The following is a 16,735-nucleotide window of genomic DNA, read 5'->3' as shown; positions in this document are numbered from 1 at the left end:
AAACAAATATCAAGTGACAATTTAAGGCCGGCAAAATATGTCTTCCAAAAACATCGATTAAACTAGAGCAGGCACTAATTATAATGAGTGGAATGTAAGTTTTCAAGTAGTTTTCAGCGAAAACTGTGTTTTTGTTTGACAGATTTTACATGGAATAAAACACAAGTTTATGTGCGAAAACCAGTTTTTCCCACGAAAACATGTTTTCGTTGTCTGTCCGAACATAGTATTACATGGGTCAAATGCGCAAGTAAATGTAAATTAAGCCCGCTAATGCATATTAGCGCTGTCGTCTGTCAGGGCTATTACTTATTTGTGTATATTAAATAAAAAATGTTCACAACTCAATTATAGCTTGAAAAATGCTGGAAAGTATTTTTATTATAGTTACTATAGAAAAAGAATCACGCAAAAAAAATTAAGATGTGGCAACGCTTGTTTTCTTCATAATTGTAAACAATCTAAACTTTTCAACGATGAGTGTGATAAGTGATTATTAAATTAATAAATTTAGCTACTAAACAACAAAGTAATAGTGAAATGTGAACTTCCTTCAATTTTTAGTGTTTATATTTAAATATACAAAGTGAAAAATTAAAAAAAAATTAGTGAAACATTGAGAAATACTATGTGTTATTAATACAAATTTTTGAATTTTGAATCGGGAATATTTTAAAAAATATAAGCGTTAGCAATATTTGTTATTTGTTAGCCTAACAGCACATACCCCATTTATACCGAAATTTGATTTTAAATTTTGATTTAATTGGAATCGTGCCTGTCTACTGAATGCATGTAGTGTCAAAGTAGTTTAGTCCGTTGCCTTGCTCTTGCAAAACCTTTGAACGGTGCACAAATTGTAGAATTTTCCACTTGGTGCAACGGCACAACAACAAACACACGCAGAAAATTATTTAGAATGGCTGTAAAATATGTCAGTCCAAAGCCCATGTTTATTTTCGTGCTTTGGCACGTAAAGAAATAATTGCAACCCTGTGCCACATTTACATAAAGACATATTTCGTCGTTAACTGGTTGAGGATGGTAAGTTTTAAATAGATTTTATAATTTTTACTTAAATTATAAAGAATGAATGCAGAAGGTGCGCTAATTCACAATAGTCAATGGGTGCTCTCTTGGCCTTGCTTATTCCGGTATAGGATTTTTGCATTTTGTGTCATCGTGCAATCTTCCAAGATCAAGAGAATCCTAAACCCTAATGATATTTTTTTGGCAAGAATTATATTTAATTCATATTACGAATATATATTTTTAATAACATGGAAAACATTCAAACGAAGCCACTGTGTTTGTATATAACTGCAACTGTCAAAATTTTACTTTCCATTTGGCACACAGTCAGTTTGACAAAAAGTTCTTGCTGATTATTTAAGTGTTGACACTATATAAGTAAAAATCGGTTAAAAACTGAGTTTCATCGAAAACCAAAATATGTACCATCATAAAGATTTACCGTGTATGTATTGCTTATGGTATTTTACAAACATTTTGTAATTTAGGGGAACGAGTATTCTACATATTTGTGCAATGTCTTACTTATTAACTGAAATAGCTCTCGAAATGCTTGGATATAAGTTTTATGATATTGATGGGAGTTTCGGTCCTACTAATTTTCAACAAAATACTGCTGGACAACAGAGTCAGACGAAAGAAATATATACTGAATCTTTGCAAAATGTTATGGTGTTAGATACGGAAAATGAAAATAATACTACTACCTCCAATGAAAGGAAGTGTGATGAAAATACAAAATCGGATGATTCCTCTGATATAGCAGAAAGAAATTATGGGCAAATAAGGACGTTCTCAGCAGGCTTAAAGAAGCTTTTGGATCTCGAATATGACCGACTTCGAAGTCAGGTAGAACAGACAATGCAATGTGAAGCTGTTCGTATTGTTGATGCAAACCTGAATGGGTTACAAGAAAAAAATGGCTCTGACGATGGGTTGAAAATATTTATACGCAAAGAGAAAGAAAAATTAAAAACCGAAGCTCATACTCTTAAATCTTTTCGAAATTTGGTGGAAAAAAGCACATTCAAAATGAACCCGGATGTTTTCAGACAGTATGAGAGAGTATTTGTTGGTAGTAATAAATAAGTCAGCAGTCAGCTGTAGTTTTAAGTGATTTAATCAGTTTAATATAAGTTTGATGTATTATATTGTTTACAGAATACATGCCCTAACCCATATACATACATATCTACTTGTATAATTGCATACGTCTACCTCCGCGTATAAATACGCATTTGAAAAACTTTAATCTGACTAAGCTCTAGAGAAGGAGAAAGAGTACAGTATGTGTGTATACTTGTTAGGCACGATTCCGATTACTTTGGCGGAGGGGTAAAAAAAACGAATTTCCGTATAAATGGGGTATCTACGGATAGGGAAGCTCCTCCAGAGGAGGAATATCCAAAAATAATGTAAAAATTACTAATATTTTTTAAAATATTCACGATTAAAAGTTCAAAAATTTGCACTAAGAAAACATAATATTTCTCTATGTTTCACAAAATTTTTTCACATTTTTTACTTTGTATATTTAAATACACACTATAAGCTTTGAAATAAGCTCACATTTCACATTAATTTTTCAATTTTTAAGCTAAATTTTGTAATTTAAAAATCACTTAGCACACTCATCGTTGAAAAGGTCAGATTGTTTACAATTATGAGGAAAACGAGCCTTGCCACATCTTAAACAGTAAATATGTAGGATTTTTAACAATTTTTCTTTGTTTGTTTTTTCGCGTGATTCTTTTTTCTGTATTAACTATACCGAAGTACTTTCGCGTAGTACTCCTTTCTGCGTTGGCGGCCTTCGGCCGCGCTTTAAAGAATTAACCCTGATCGAGCGAATACCCGGTGTGACTGAAGTACTTTCGCGTAGTACTCCTTTCTGCGTTAAAATAAAAAAAATATATTGAGTTTCGTTTTAAAATGGTTATATTTTTTGGTTATCTTGCATTGATAGTGAAACAAAATTTGAGTTTTCGTTATAAAATGGTTAAATGTTAGCGCTTTCCATTTATTTTTGATAATACGTTGTTTTGTATATTAGGTGACAATATAAGTATATAATATTACTATATACATAATATTACTTACAGTGAAACTTCTCTAACTCGAACTTCCGCAGCTCGAAATATTCTCTATATCGAATTTCCTTAAGAACAAAATACGTTTTTATAAAATCACTATGTAATTTTTTCCCTATAAGTCGAATTTCTGTTACCCGAATATTTCTAAAACACGAACTAAAATGTCACAGAAACTGCGACGGTAACCAAGCGTAACTCGAACTTTTCGGTGAAACACCTACCGCAATTTCGGGAATTACCGAGCTGCGAGTCGGCGACAGATAACGACTTGTATTTTAAATTTCTTAGCAAGCGTCGCACGCACTTACATACATAAGATTGTATCAGTTGTTGTTAGAACGGTGGTGAAAATTGTCAATTTTTGTAGTGATATTGGAAAATGTTTAACGCTTAAGGAAAAGTTAAAACTAATTGCCGAGGTAGAAAAGGGCGAAAACAAAAAAAAAAACATTGCACAAATATTTGGCATTCCTCCTAATACGTTATCAACCATTTTGAAAAACAAAGACAAACTTTTAGAACAAAAAGGTGACTATAATTTTAACTCCAAACGAAAAAGGATTACAATTTGCGTCAATAATGATGTTGATCAAGCTATGCTTAAGTGGGTTACTACCGCACGTGAGAAAAATCTTCCTCTCTCGGGAACCTTAATCAGAGAAAAAGGTAAAGAATTTGCGGTTGCTTTGGGTCGCGAAAATTTTTCTGCTAGTGTAGGGTGGTTAGATAAATTTAAAAAGAGGCATAATATCGCACAAATGTCGATTTGTGGAGAAAGTGCTTCAGCCGATTTACAGTCTAGTGAAGATTGGAAAAAAACGTTTTGCCAGATTTAATCAGACAATACCACGAGAACGATATTTTTAATGCAGATGAAACGGGCATTTTTTTTTAAATGTTTACCCAATAAAACATTAGCCTTTAAAGGTCAAAAATGCTTTGGTGGCAAAAACAGCAAGGAAAGAATTACCGTTATGGTTGCAAGCAATATGAGAGGTTCAGAAAAGTTGAAATTGCTAGTTATCGGCAAGTCAAAAAACCCACGTTGTTTTTAGGGTATAAAATCACTTGATGTGGACTATGAGTACAACAAAAAAGCGTGGATGACAAGTGAAATTTATGATAAGTGGCTAAAAAATCTAGATAAAGTCTTTGTTGCCCAAAATAGGAAAATACTACTGTTCATTGACAATTGTCCCGCACATCCTAAAAATGTACAAGCAAATTTAAAAAAGATTAAACTGCAATATTTTCCTCCTAATTTGACGTCTGTTCTACAACTAATGGACCAAGGGATTATTCAAAATCTCAAGAAAACGAATTGTGATGAAAGTTTTGGCCCATATGGAAGAACCAACTCCTACGACTGTGTCGTTACTTGATGCAATCAGGGATCTAAACAAAACCTGGAATTCGGGTGTAAAACCACAAACAATCAGCAATTGTTTTAGAAAGGCTGGTTTTGCTAAAGGTGAGTTAATGCAGAATGCTACTACGGATGACTGGGATGAAGAAGACGATCTTCCATTGTCTGAATTGAAACAAATTTGGATCACATATCGAACGGCAACGGGAACCGATAATGTGTCTTTTGATGATTACGTCGATATTGACGATGGTGTGCAAACAATGGGATTCCCAACAGATGAAGACATTTTAGATAGCGTCATGGAAAATCTAGTTCCTTCTGGAAAAGGTAAGTCTAAAGTAAAATTTGTAAAATGTAGCATTGTTCAACACAAATAATCTATTGTTTCAGACTTAGAGGAGGATGTCTCTAGTGAAAGCGAGGTTGAAACAACAACTGAAACTATACCCACATTTAATCAAGCGTATTCTGCTATCCAGACCCTAAGAAATTTTACTTCGACAAAAGAAAATGTTCCCAATGCAGTACATGCGTCAATAAATGTAGTGGAACATTTTATAGAGAAAGAGAAATGGTCCGTATTTAAACAAAAAAAAAATTACCATTTTTTCCAATAAGAATTTATATACATTTACTAGCTGACCCGGCAAACGTTGTTTTGCCATTTATATTATTTCTAGGAAACATTTTTTTAGTTCAATAAAAATAACTATCTACTACTAAGTGTGCTGGGAGGTACTTATAATCGAAAGCATTATAAACAATTAAAGTATGCTTTATTTAAGTTAATAAATTAATCCTTATTAAAGTATTGAATATATTTTAAATTACAATTTTTGATAGCTTTCTAAATATCAAAAATAATTATTCATATTATCCTATCAATTATGGCAACTGAAAAAAAAATTAATCTCTTAGTGCAATAGATTGTACAATATTCTTGATTAGTCCGTCTTTAGCCAACACAAACAAACTGGAGGGTTTTCCCACGCGAGAACATGCCACATATAGTTGTCCGTGGGAAAAGCATGGTGTTTCCAAATCTAAGCCACATACAGACAATGTCTGGCCTTGTGACTTATTGATCGTCATAGCGAATGCCAATCTAATAGGGAATTGAGTGCGTTTGAATTCAATTGGCACATCTGTAGTAATCGTTCAAGATGATGGCTTCAATGACGTTTTTCATTAATTTTTTAATGACTAACCGTGTGCCATTACACAGCTCTGGTGGGTTTAAATTGCGAAGCAGAATAATCGGAGATCCAACCTTCAATTGTAAATGACTTGGTGGCATGCCTGGCAAATCCAATGAATTTAAAAACTCAATTGGATAATTCACAGTCTCGTTGATATCGCAAACTCCATCGATAGATTTGTATGACACCAAGTCCCCAGGCAATAACTGTTGAATCTTTAAATTTAACCCATTGACGTCCACATTTTTAGCTGCCAAAATCGCTCTTTCTGCCAGCCACTTACGATTTGCATATTGTGTGTGTACGTCGGCAAATATGTGATCGATGAGAGTATTTTGCGAGTCGACGATTGTGCAGAAGTCCGTCTGTAATTTGATGCATCTAGTATTTTCATGTACATCAACTTTCCCATCACCAATATCTAACAGTTGTTTAGAGAAATTTTCGGCGGATGGATCCTGAAGCATTTGAACGCGCATGTTCACCGTCAGTTGTGCTTCATTGTACATTGCATCACTGAATGATATCGTTAGATCATTGCACCTTGTACGATGTCGATACAATATATCATCAGTCATTGAATCTTTGTGATTATCCCACAACATTTGTGCTCGGGCCGGGAAACATGTAGTCAGTACTATAGCAAATAGTAGACGAATTTGTGATCCTGTGCAATTTAATGTTGCTTCAGCAAGCGTACTGTCCCAGTGATTGTCGTCTTCTAGCAACCCTAGAGCAAGGCATGCATCTTTATACGTAGGATACTGTTGTCCATCTACCTTACGTATATCTTGAAATGACAATGGCCCGGTGACATTAACCAACAATAGTCGCAGGTAAAAGCACTCAGTCTGCCTTGGATTGACTGTATATACACGACCCAAAGTATTTGATTTAAATAAACATCAACTGGTGTCCCTTGCTTGCGGGGTATCCATTTCCTTTTTTGAGCCCATGTAAAATACCGTGGAACTTCAGAGTAGAGAAGTGTTTGTGCGAAGGCACCAAAAGCATCCACATGATTGCAAAGTTCAAAAAATTCGGTCAGCGTAGTTTTTGGTGGATTTATAGCACGATCAAGCACTGTATCGTTCGTGAAGTATACGCGCTGACCGTTTTCAAGGTGGACAGCTAAATGGATAACTGCTGGATCCCGTTAATGAATTGGGAAACCGAAAATACGCCAGACAGCTTCATTGGAACTGACATACCGGTCAATTTGGTAATTCGTAATTTCATCATTTTGATTCAACGGAGGAGAATGTACATTAGTATTTTCAATTCTAAATACAGCCATATCACTCCCTTTATTCACATATTTGCAAATATATTTGATACTCTTCACCGAACTGCATGACTCAACATTAATATGAGCATTGAACCAACGATTGTCAATGTCGATGTCTGCGTAGCTGATAGTTTTAATGAAAGTTTGTCCGCCATTTTCGGTACTTCTTCGACGATATATTGGATATCCGTCAACATGTGTGACCGTATCGTTAGTAAAATCTTTAGGAAAACGTTTTGTACATTTTCCGTCTACCATGCAAGGTGATGAACGATTCAGATTTCGGCACGGACCATGAATTATGTTTGCAGTAACAATATCAAACAGTAATTGATCAGTAGACGGATCTGGAATCTCTGCAGAAATCAAACTGTCAACGTTTTCAGCACGTATTTTGTCGACCAACCAAATTAAAATGAAAGCATGAGGTAATCCACGCTTTTGCCACTCAACTGAATACATCCAACAACGTGTGGAGCCAAATACATGCAATTTTGTAATAAAGTTGATTAAAGACTTTAATTTTTGTTTAAACACACGTGCTGTAATATCATGACGATGTATTGTATTTTGTCCTGGTAATAGCAACGATGTAATTTCCTTCCATTTTGGATTACATGTAAAAGTGATGAAAAGACACGGTCGTCCATATTCACGCACGAAAGTCATGGCATCCTGAATGTATTCTTGCATGTGATGTGGACTATCTACGTACGATGATGGTAAGATAACAGAGTTACCGATTTCGGCAGTGTCAGCATTGTTCGCAACAGCATCTCGTAAGTGAATATATTCTTCCGTACGCAGCTTCTGTTGATTATATCGCAAGTATCGTAGTCTTTCACTTTCTATCTTCACATACATGTCGACTATAAATTGTTGGCGAAGCTCACGACATCGTAAAATGATGTTGTCTCGACCGCGTCTAATCATCAAATGATATGAATAAAAATCCTTTGAGCTAACGTTCTTATTTGTTTCAGCTCCTGTAATAAGATATATTTAAATTAATTGAAGATTTATTCTTTAATAACCAAATAATTATGTTCTTAATAATAAAAGAATTACCTGTTACGGGATGTCGTTGTTTAATATTTACGCAATATCTGTCTTGTCCCTTCTAGAAAATTAGTGGATATTGGAGAGCGTCCTATGAACGATGGGTATCGATCTTCGAATCACAATTTGTCGCGTAGATGTACGGTCGCCAACCATGATTCCAGCAACGTCGTCAACAACAGGTGCGTTGAATCTACGTATATGCTCTCCAGCTGGTGTCTATCAGGGTTGATGACAATTGCGTGATTGTCACTTTGTAGCGTGGTCATTTGTGATTTGAATAACTTTAATAATTCATTTTACTCATTTAACAGAGCGTCCAGCTCGCTGACGATACGCCTGGCAAAAGCTGAATTGAGATTATGGTAGTCGCAACGTGCATCCACACGATTGGCGAGTGCACGTTCGGAGTTCTCGCCTCCCATGAAGTAGATTTGTAAAAATTTATGAGATTCGTTTGGCATTGGCAGCAATGAGCCCACTTTGTGATATACTTGGCCTTTGATTTTGAACGTTGAATTAAATTGTTGACCGTTTGCAGCAATATTATTAACTATTACTGTTGCACCACCGATGTCATTTGGAAACATGAATTAAATATGCGAATTGACTTCAAGAACAGGCTAGAATCTGGATCTGTACCGATAAGTAAACCGTGCAATGGTTCAGGTGGTGTTTCAATTTCAGTTAGTTGTACTTTTCCTGATGAGCAACACATCCCAACTGGTTCATTTTTAAATTTAAGTGCATGACAATGCGAGCATTCCTTTTCCAAAGTACCAATAACCACTTTGAAATGAGCGTAATATTCAACATCAGGCTCATACTGGAATGCTAGTCGAAGAAATGAATCTGATGTTAATGCTCGATAAACTTGTTTGCGTTGTTGGTCAATTCCTCTACGTCTGTCGACTATGAATCTGCGAGTTTCTCTTCGTTCTAATTGTCTCTGTTGATTTCTTTCATCTCGTGTCTCTTGTGATTGTGATTCACGTAACTGCCTCACTCTCATACGCGTATCTGCATTATTTTCTTGAACTTGGTCGCTTGATCTTCGTGCTCTTATATCTCCCATGGCTCTAGAAATGGTCGTTCGACGACTCAAATTGGCCCCTTTGGTTTTTTTGGCATTGCTGACTGGCAATAATTATTAATAGGCAATAAATCCTTCTATCAGTGTATTGATGAAAAACAGTGACATAATATGGTATTCATTTGCTTATTGTTTGACTTACCTTTTACAATATTAAAACCGGTATATTTATTAATCACCTGGGCACAATTCCGATTTCTTTGGCGCCGCGATTTGAAGGTACCGTTGGAAAGAGGAAGTCCTCCTGATTAAAAAATATATAGAGTTATAGGTACCGCAAACGCTTAGTTTACGAGATATTCGACCTTAAAGTTCAAAAATTCCCAAAATTCGAGCATTTCAACAAGCTATTTTACCGCATTAAACACACTTTACTCACATTTTTCACTTCAAATTAATTAATTTAAACTATAAACTTTTTAATAAATCCACATTTTACACTTTTAACAGTTTTTTTACCGAAGAAATCTTTATTTTAAAAATTACATTTTACACTCGTAGTGAACATCATGTGTGTGCTAAAATTACGACGAAATGGAGCGCTGCCATGTGATAATAAGGAAATTCGCTGAAATGCCTTTTTTCCCAAAAATTCCTCTATCCATTCATATGGATATGTTCTTTATTTAATTTAATAAACAAATATGTAATATTATATACTAATATTATATAATAATATTATATGATAATATTTAACCATTTTATAATGAAAACTTAAACTTTGTTTGAATATTAGTGCAAGATAACCAAAAAATATAACCACTTTATAACGAAACTCAATATATTTTTTTTATTTTAACGCAGAAAGGAGTACTATGCGAAAGTACTTCAGTGACCCCGGGTATTCGCTCGACCAGGTTTATTTTTTTAAAGCGCGGCCGAAGGCCGCCAACGCAGAAAGGAGTACTACGCGAAAGTATTTCAGTCACCCCGGGTATTTGCTCGACCAGGGTTATTTTTTTAAAGCGCGGCCGAAGGCCGCCAACGCAGAAAGGAGTACTACGCAAAAGTACTTCAGTCACCCCGGGTATTCGCTCGACCAGGGATATTTTTTTAAAGCGCGGCCGAAGGCCGCCAACGCAGAAAGGAGTATTACGCGAAAGTATTTCAGTCACCCCGGGTATTTGCTCGACCAGGGTTATTTTTTTAAAGCGCGGCCGAAGGCCGCCAACGCAAAAGGAGTACTACGCGAAAGTATTTCAGTCACCCCGATATGATATAAATTTTACAATATTATTATAGATTTTTACTTCTTTATTTTTATTAAACATAAATCGCATATTATACATATACATACATATGTATAGTATATATGTATACATATGTATATATACATGTGTATATGGAACAAGTTTACACAACTCAATATTATAACTTGAAAACTGTTGGAAAGTATTTTTTATTATAATTAATATAGAAAAAAGAATCACGCAAAAGAACAAACAAAGAAAAATCGTTAAGAATCCTACAAATTTGGTGTTTGAGATGTGGCAACGCTCGTTTTCCTCATAATTGTAAACAATCTAGCCTTTGCAACGATGAGTGTTCTAAGTGATTTTTAAATTAATAAATATAGTTAAAATATTACAAAATAAAAGTGAAATGTGAACTTATTTCAATCTTTAAAGTGTATATTTAAATATAACAAGAGGAAAATGTGAAAAAATTTAGAGAAACATAGAGAATTAACATGTTTTCTTAGTGCATATTTTTGAATTTTTAAACGTGAATATTTCAAAAAATATTAGTTATTTTTACATTATTTTTGGATATTCCTCCTCTGGAGAAGCTACCCTATCCGCACATACCCCATTTATATGGAAATTCGTTTTTTTTACCCCGCCGCCAAAGTAATCGGAATCGTGCCATCACCTGCACTTTTTCGTTTTGATTTCAAACTATTTCAAAAAATAGTTAAGAACAATATATACAGGTACGATAATGGCCGTTGTTGACGGGAGCTTACAACACGTGTTTATTTACATGATATCACTTAATAAACTGAGAGTTAAAACTGTCTTTGTCAGATTAATAAATTGTGAATAAATAATTATTGCAGTGGAAATGAATGATAAATTTATGATGACAGTAAAATTAACATGAGAGTTGCACAAAAAAAACTGCTACGATTGATACACAAATAAAACCAAAAAAAATTGCTGACAAATGTATAGTGAGTAAGACAGAAGACCGGCATCGCCCTCGTCCCTATTCTCATAATTAATGGAACTTGAAATTATGAACTATGAATAAGAATTTATCGTACTACAATTGTAATATTCGATTGCCATCTTGCAACCCTATTGCGGATATGCGGATAGAATTTCGTCAACGATATCTCACGAACAAATCAACCGATTTTGACACGGTTTGCGGCCATCGACGTGATTTTTCAGAGTCGAAAGCTGATAAGTCTTCAGAATTAATCGGTCGAGTCGTTTCAGAGTTATTTCAAAAAAATATATTTTTGCGATTTCTTTCGTCAACGATTTCTCGCAAGAAAATTGATCGATTTTGACCCGGTTTGCGGTAATCGGCGTAGTATTGTGAGGTTGAGTGCTGATTAGTTTATGGAATTGATCGATATAGCCGTTTAGAAGTTATTCCCAAAAAACCACTTTTGAAAAATTTTTTTTTGCTGTTTTTTTTTGAGTTTTCTCGAAATCTAGCTATCCGAATCGGGTCAAAATTTTAGAAAATCTAAGTTAAGTGAAACTCTTTGAAATGCCGTTGGGTAGGGTTGAATCGCTTGATTCGTTCAAAAGTTATAAGCGGGTCCAATAACTTTAACAACCAATAACTTCCCGATTTTAGAAAATTTTTAATTTTCTTCGCGGAAAGTTAAAATAATTTATGGGAGTACCACCCTTAACATTTAGGATGACTTTTTTTTGCTACTCAAAAAATACATCCAGCATCTAACAGCACCATATATACATATGTATGTATCATATGTTGCTTCAAGATAAAGTACATCAAACATCGCTGCTGTTGTTTGAAAAGTCGTGCTGTGACATCGTGACGATCGCTTGCTGATTGACCGCGTTCCATAATTCCACATGTATGTCATTGCATCCTGGGAGTAGTCGTTCATTTGTCTTGGGCTGTCATACGTTGATGGCAAAAGGAACGCCGACCGATATTAGCGCGACCTCTTCGTGGCTTCGTAAGAAATTTCAATTTGTAATTGATAACTTTATGTGAAACATTACGTTTTCACTGAATAATTTTCAATAATTTTTCTTTTGAACAGCCGGAATAAAAAAAGCATGCGACCGAAATTGAATGATTCAAATATTTGACAAACAAAAATTTTGAAAAACAAAACAAACAAAAATTGAACAAAAAAATTGTATGGAAAAATGTTACTTTTTGGGAATTTTCCAATTTCCCTTAACATTTAGGAGGATGAAAAATAGATGTTGTCCGATTCTCCACCCTAGCCGATATGCACGCTAAGATTCACGAAAATCGGTCGAGCGGTTTCAGAGGAGTTCAATAACGTACACCGGGACACGAGAATTTTATATATTAGATTTATATACTACATATGTATTACAAACTGTCTTTTTAAATAAACATGTACATACATACATATGTAAATAAATTTGAACTCAACTTAGTGTATTTTCCTTAATTCGAATTTTCCGTAACTCGAACTCTACTTTCTGTCCCTTGGACATTCGAGTTAGGAAGTTCCACTGTATTTGTTTAATAAATTAAATAAAGAACATATCCATATGAATGGGTATAGGAATTTTTGGGAAAAAAGGAATTTCAGCGAATTTCCTTATTATCACATGGCAGCGTCATTTCGTCGTAATTTGTAGCACACACATGATGTTCACTGAGTGTGAAATGTAATTTTTAAACTAAAGATTTCTTCGGTAAAAAAACTGTTAAAAGTGTGAAATGTGGATTTATTTAAAAGTTTATAGTTTAATTAATTTGAAGTGAAAAATGTGAGTAAAATGTGTTTAATGTGGTAAAATAGCTTGTTGAAATGTTCGAATTTTGGGAATTTTTGAACTTTACCGGTACCGGAACGGTACCTATAACCTTAATCAGGAGGACTTTCTCTCTCCATCGGTACCTTCAAATCGCGGCGCCAAAGAAATCGAATTGTGCCCTTGTTGAAATTAATGCCCCTATTGCGGTTTTCAACCCAACTGCATTTCAGTCGAAGTTTAAAAATTCGGTATTGCCAACTTCAACTCAATCCGTCAAAAAAAATTGCGGTTGAAGTATGATCGAACTTCAACTTTTTTTGGTATTGCGGTTTTCAACTCTGTACAAGTGGGGTTGACTGGTATATAAACAACAACATTCGTGCAGTGAAATACAAAATAATATTAAAGAAAAATGGAGGACGGGTAAAATAACTATTTTAATTAATGTTAAATTAATTTTAATTAACATTTTTTATAAACTTTTTAAAAAAATAAAGTTGCAACAAAAAAACAATTCGAAAAATTGGTGGAGTTAATGGAGAAGTTTCCAGAAGTAGGAAGAGGAAAGCCACAATTTGGAAACAATAAATTCAAATTGAGGTGCATCGCCTCAAAATTGCTAAATTAAAATCTTCGCAAAGATTTTTTTTGGTTATTTAAGACACAAAGTAATATTTTTTTTAATTTTATTTTTGATTATTCTGGAATGAAGTGATATGTTATATGTTTGTACCATAGTTTAAGTTTACATTAAAAAATTAAGTGATATTGTTATTTAATGAATTTATTTAAAAAAAATTTAAATATATGCCTGAATAAATAGCACATTAGAAAGAATAAATGAAATTTAATATTTTAATTATTTAGAGGGAAGTCATAATATTATTGCGAATTATTCGAGCCGTATCCTCTTCTTCTCTTTCTATGTCCAAAACATCATTGGTCATTGTAGTATTTGAAGTAGATGGTATTGCTTCCGGAGATTCCACTTGAAAGTGTTGGCAAATATTGTGCAATGCGCAACAAGCATTCACAATTTGCGTAGCCTTTTCAGGAGTGTAATGTAAACCTCGTACAGATAAAAGACATCGAAATCTACTCTTGAGTACACCAATTGTCCGCTCTACAATATTCCGGACCTTTGAGTGTACTGTATTGTAGCGTGCTTGGGGTGAAGAAGCTTCCGCCATGCGATAAGGCGTCATTAAAAATTTGTGGAGAGGATAGCCAGCGTCGCCTCAGAAATTACATTACTCCACTTATTTAGCAATAAATACGATAAAGTCTTACCCAAGATCCAAGTGTTATTCTGTATGTTATTCTGTAAATGCACTTTCAAATCGCTAACATTGAAAACAAAAGAGTCATGATTTGCGCCTGCATGCCTAGCATCCACATACCGAATAGACATTTTATAATCACAAAGCTAAACATTTTAAGAAATTATACCATTTTGTTTCTAATATAATTCAGATTTTATACATACAATCATCACGTTTAAACTGTAGTAGCCCTTTCTGTTAAGATAAAGATGTTGCACTTCTTTTCTTGGTGAAATTATGCGAACATGAGTTCCGTCGATGCAACTACTCCCGGGAAAGCACTTTTTGAATAAAATGAATCTTTTGAAGCGTTTTGCTCCTCCTCAGTCATTTGAATTTTAATCCATTGGGCACAAATATGTACGTTGTTCAATTATATTTATAACCTCTTTAATTACTAAAGATATCGTAGGTTGCGCCAACCCAATGTTAAAATCATTTCCACTGCATTTTTGATAACCACTGTCATCAAGGAAACGCAGAGTTGCGCATAATTTTAATATAGGAGGTATGGCCGTTCCTCGCAGACGTTATTTAATCGAAAATAACTTATTAATCTGCAACAAATATTATTAAAAAGCAACTCAATTGTGAAAAAACTATGGCTTACTTTGCATTTGGAAGCTCCAATGGATTTGAGTGATCACGAAGGCTTTTTCGTATACGTAGCACATCAATTTTGCCCCCAGTATTTTCGTCATTGTAATATAAATCAAAACTTATATCGATTTTTTATTTATTGTTTATTAAACATGTTTACTCACTTTTTCGCGAGCGACAACTGAATTCAATTGTTTAAATATGTCGTTTACAAAATTTTAGCTGTTTCACTATCTGTCAAGTTTCACTTTCTTAGGTTGGCAACGCCAATCATACTTCGACTGAACTTAGTTGAAGTTCGCAATACCGAAAAAGTGTTTGGTTGATCTGAAGTTGAGTTGCCTTAACTTCAATTCGACCAAGTCGGGTTGAAAACCACAATAGGGGCATAAATTAACATAAATTAAAAAAGCTTGATCGTTACTTAATATAAGTGTAGAAAATAGCACTCAATGAACTAAATCATTAAATTAGTCGATTACTCGGCACAATTCCGATTTCTTTGGCGCCGCGATTTGAAGGTACCGTTTGAAAGAGGAAGTCCTCCTGATTGAAAAATATATAGAGTTATAGGTACCGCAAACGGTTAGTTTACGAGATATTCGACCTTAAAGTTCAAAAATTCGCAAAATTCGAACATTTCAAGAAGCTATTTCACCACGTTAAACCCACTTTATTCACATTTTTCTCTTCAAATTAATTAAATTACACTATAATCTTTTAAATAAATCCACATTTAACACTTTTAGCAGGTTTTTTATTTAAAAAATCTTTATTTTAAAAATTACATTTTACACTCGTTTGAACCTCATTTGTTTACCAAAAATTACGAAGAAATGGAGCGCTGCCATCTGATGACAAGGCAATTCGCTGAAATTCCTCTTTTTCGCAAAAATTCCTCTATTCATGCATATGGATATTTTCTTTTTTAAATTTGTTAAGCAAATAAGTAATATTATATAAATGTATTAGTTATATTATATAATAATATTATATATACATATGTATAAGTAATATTATATAATAAGGTTACGTAATAAAGTGTAAGGTTACAGTACATTACGAAAACTCAAATTTTGTTTCAATATGAGTGCATGATACCCATAAAATATAACCACTTTATATCCAAAACGATATGTAGAAAGTATTTTTTTTTTGTAGTTAATATAGAAAAAAGAATCACGCGATAAAACAAACAAAGAAAAAATTTTAAAAATCCTACATATTTACTGTTTAAGATGTGGCAAGGCTCGTTTTCCTCATAATTGTAAACAATCTAACCTTTTCAACGATGGGTGTGCTAAGTGATTTTTAAATTAATAAATTTAGGTAAAATATACCAAAACAAAAGTGAAATGTAAGCTTATTTCAAAGCTTAGAGTGTGTATTTAAATATACAAAGTAAAAAATGTGAAAAAATTTTGTGAAACATAGAAAAATAAGATGTTTTCTTAGCGCAAATTTTTGAACTTTTAATCGTGAATATTTTAAAAAATATTAGTAATTTTTACATTATTTTTGGATATTCCTCCTCTGGAGAAGCTACCCTATCCGTACATACCCCATTTATACGGAAATTCGGTTTTTTTATCCCTCCGCCAAAGTAATCGGAATCGTGCCGATTACTCCCATTACTTTCAATTTCAAGGTAAATATTATGGTCTTGATTTTATCCTCAACTTGCTGAACGGAAATATACAATAGTGGGTAGGGGGAAACTTTAGTATACC

The 16,735-nt window shown here is 33.8% G+C and overlaps 4 protein-coding genes across 4 annotated transcripts; 2 read left to right on the top strand and 2 right to left on the bottom strand.

The window, feature by feature from the left end:
• Positions 1 to 1,448: 1,448 nt before the first annotated feature.
• LOC126766385 (uncharacterized) lies at positions 1,449 to 2,221 on the top strand. The gene has a single exon (XM_050484185.1). It carries the CDS (start codon positions 1,549 to 1,551, stop codon positions 2,119 to 2,121), a length of 573 nt encoding a protein of 190 aa, XP_050340142.1. The 5' UTR covers positions 1,449 to 1,548; the 3' UTR covers positions 2,122 to 2,221.
• Positions 2,222 to 3,966: 1,745 nt separating this feature from the next.
• LOC126766384 (tigger transposable element-derived protein 6-like) lies at positions 3,967 to 5,305 on the top strand. Its single transcript, XM_050484184.1, has 2 exons — positions 3,967 to 4,821; positions 4,885 to 5,305. Exons 1-2 carry the CDS (start codon positions 4,452 to 4,454, stop codon positions 5,109 to 5,111), a joined length of 597 nt encoding a protein of 198 aa, XP_050340141.1. The 5' UTR covers positions 3,967 to 4,451; the 3' UTR covers positions 5,112 to 5,305.
• LOC126766383 (uncharacterized) lies at positions 5,255 to 15,702 on the bottom strand. Its single transcript, XM_050484183.1, has 3 exons — positions 15,613 to 15,702; positions 8,050 to 9,438; positions 5,255 to 7,967 (listed from the first exon to the last, which is right to left on the bottom strand). The coding sequence occupies exon 3, from the start codon at positions 7,912 to 7,914 to the stop codon at positions 6,850 to 6,852; it is 1,065 nt and encodes a 354-aa protein (XP_050340140.1). The 5' UTR covers positions 7,915 to 7,967; positions 8,050 to 9,438; positions 15,613 to 15,702; the 3' UTR covers positions 5,255 to 6,849.
• LOC126766381 (uncharacterized) lies at positions 5,627 to 6,202 on the bottom strand. Its single transcript, XM_050484180.1, has one exon. The coding sequence runs from the start codon at positions 6,200 to 6,202 to the stop codon at positions 5,627 to 5,629; it is 576 nt and encodes a 191-aa protein (XP_050340137.1).
• Positions 15,703 to 16,735: the final 1,033 nt, after the last annotated feature.

Source organism: Bactrocera neohumeralis, unplaced genomic scaffold (genome assembly GCF_024586455.1).
Source record: "Bactrocera neohumeralis isolate Rockhampton unplaced genomic scaffold, APGP_CSIRO_Bneo_wtdbg2-racon-allhic-juicebox.fasta_v2 ctg1005, whole genome shotgun sequence".
NCBI classification, from domain to species: Eukaryota; Metazoa; Arthropoda; class Insecta; order Diptera; family Tephritidae; genus Bactrocera; species Bactrocera neohumeralis.
Note: the sequence above shows the minus strand (reverse complement) of the source record. Positions and strands in the feature narration are given on the sequence as shown.

What these genes read in the sequence shown, in the direction of transcription:
- LOC126766385 (XM_050484185.1), top strand. Translation starts at nt 1,549, where the DNA reads ATGTCTTACTTATTAACTGAAATAGCTCTCGAAATGCTTGGATATAAG.
- LOC126766381 (XM_050484180.1), bottom strand. Translation starts at nt 6,202, where the DNA reads ATGTACAATGAAGCACAACTGACGGTGAACATGCGCGTTCAAATGCTT.
- LOC126766384 (XM_050484184.1), top strand. Translation starts at nt 4,452, where the DNA reads ATGAAAGTTTTGGCCCATATGGAAGAACCAACTCCTACGACTGTGTCG. An exon ending in TCTAGTTCCTTCTGGAAAAG is followed by an intron (nt 4,822 to 4,884) that starts GTAAGTCTAAAG and finishes CTATTGTTTCAG; the next exon opens with ACTTAGAGGAGGATGTCTCT.
- LOC126766383 (XM_050484183.1), bottom strand. Translation starts at nt 7,914, where the DNA reads ATGATTAGACGCGGTCGAGACAACATCATTTTACGATGTCGTGAGCTT.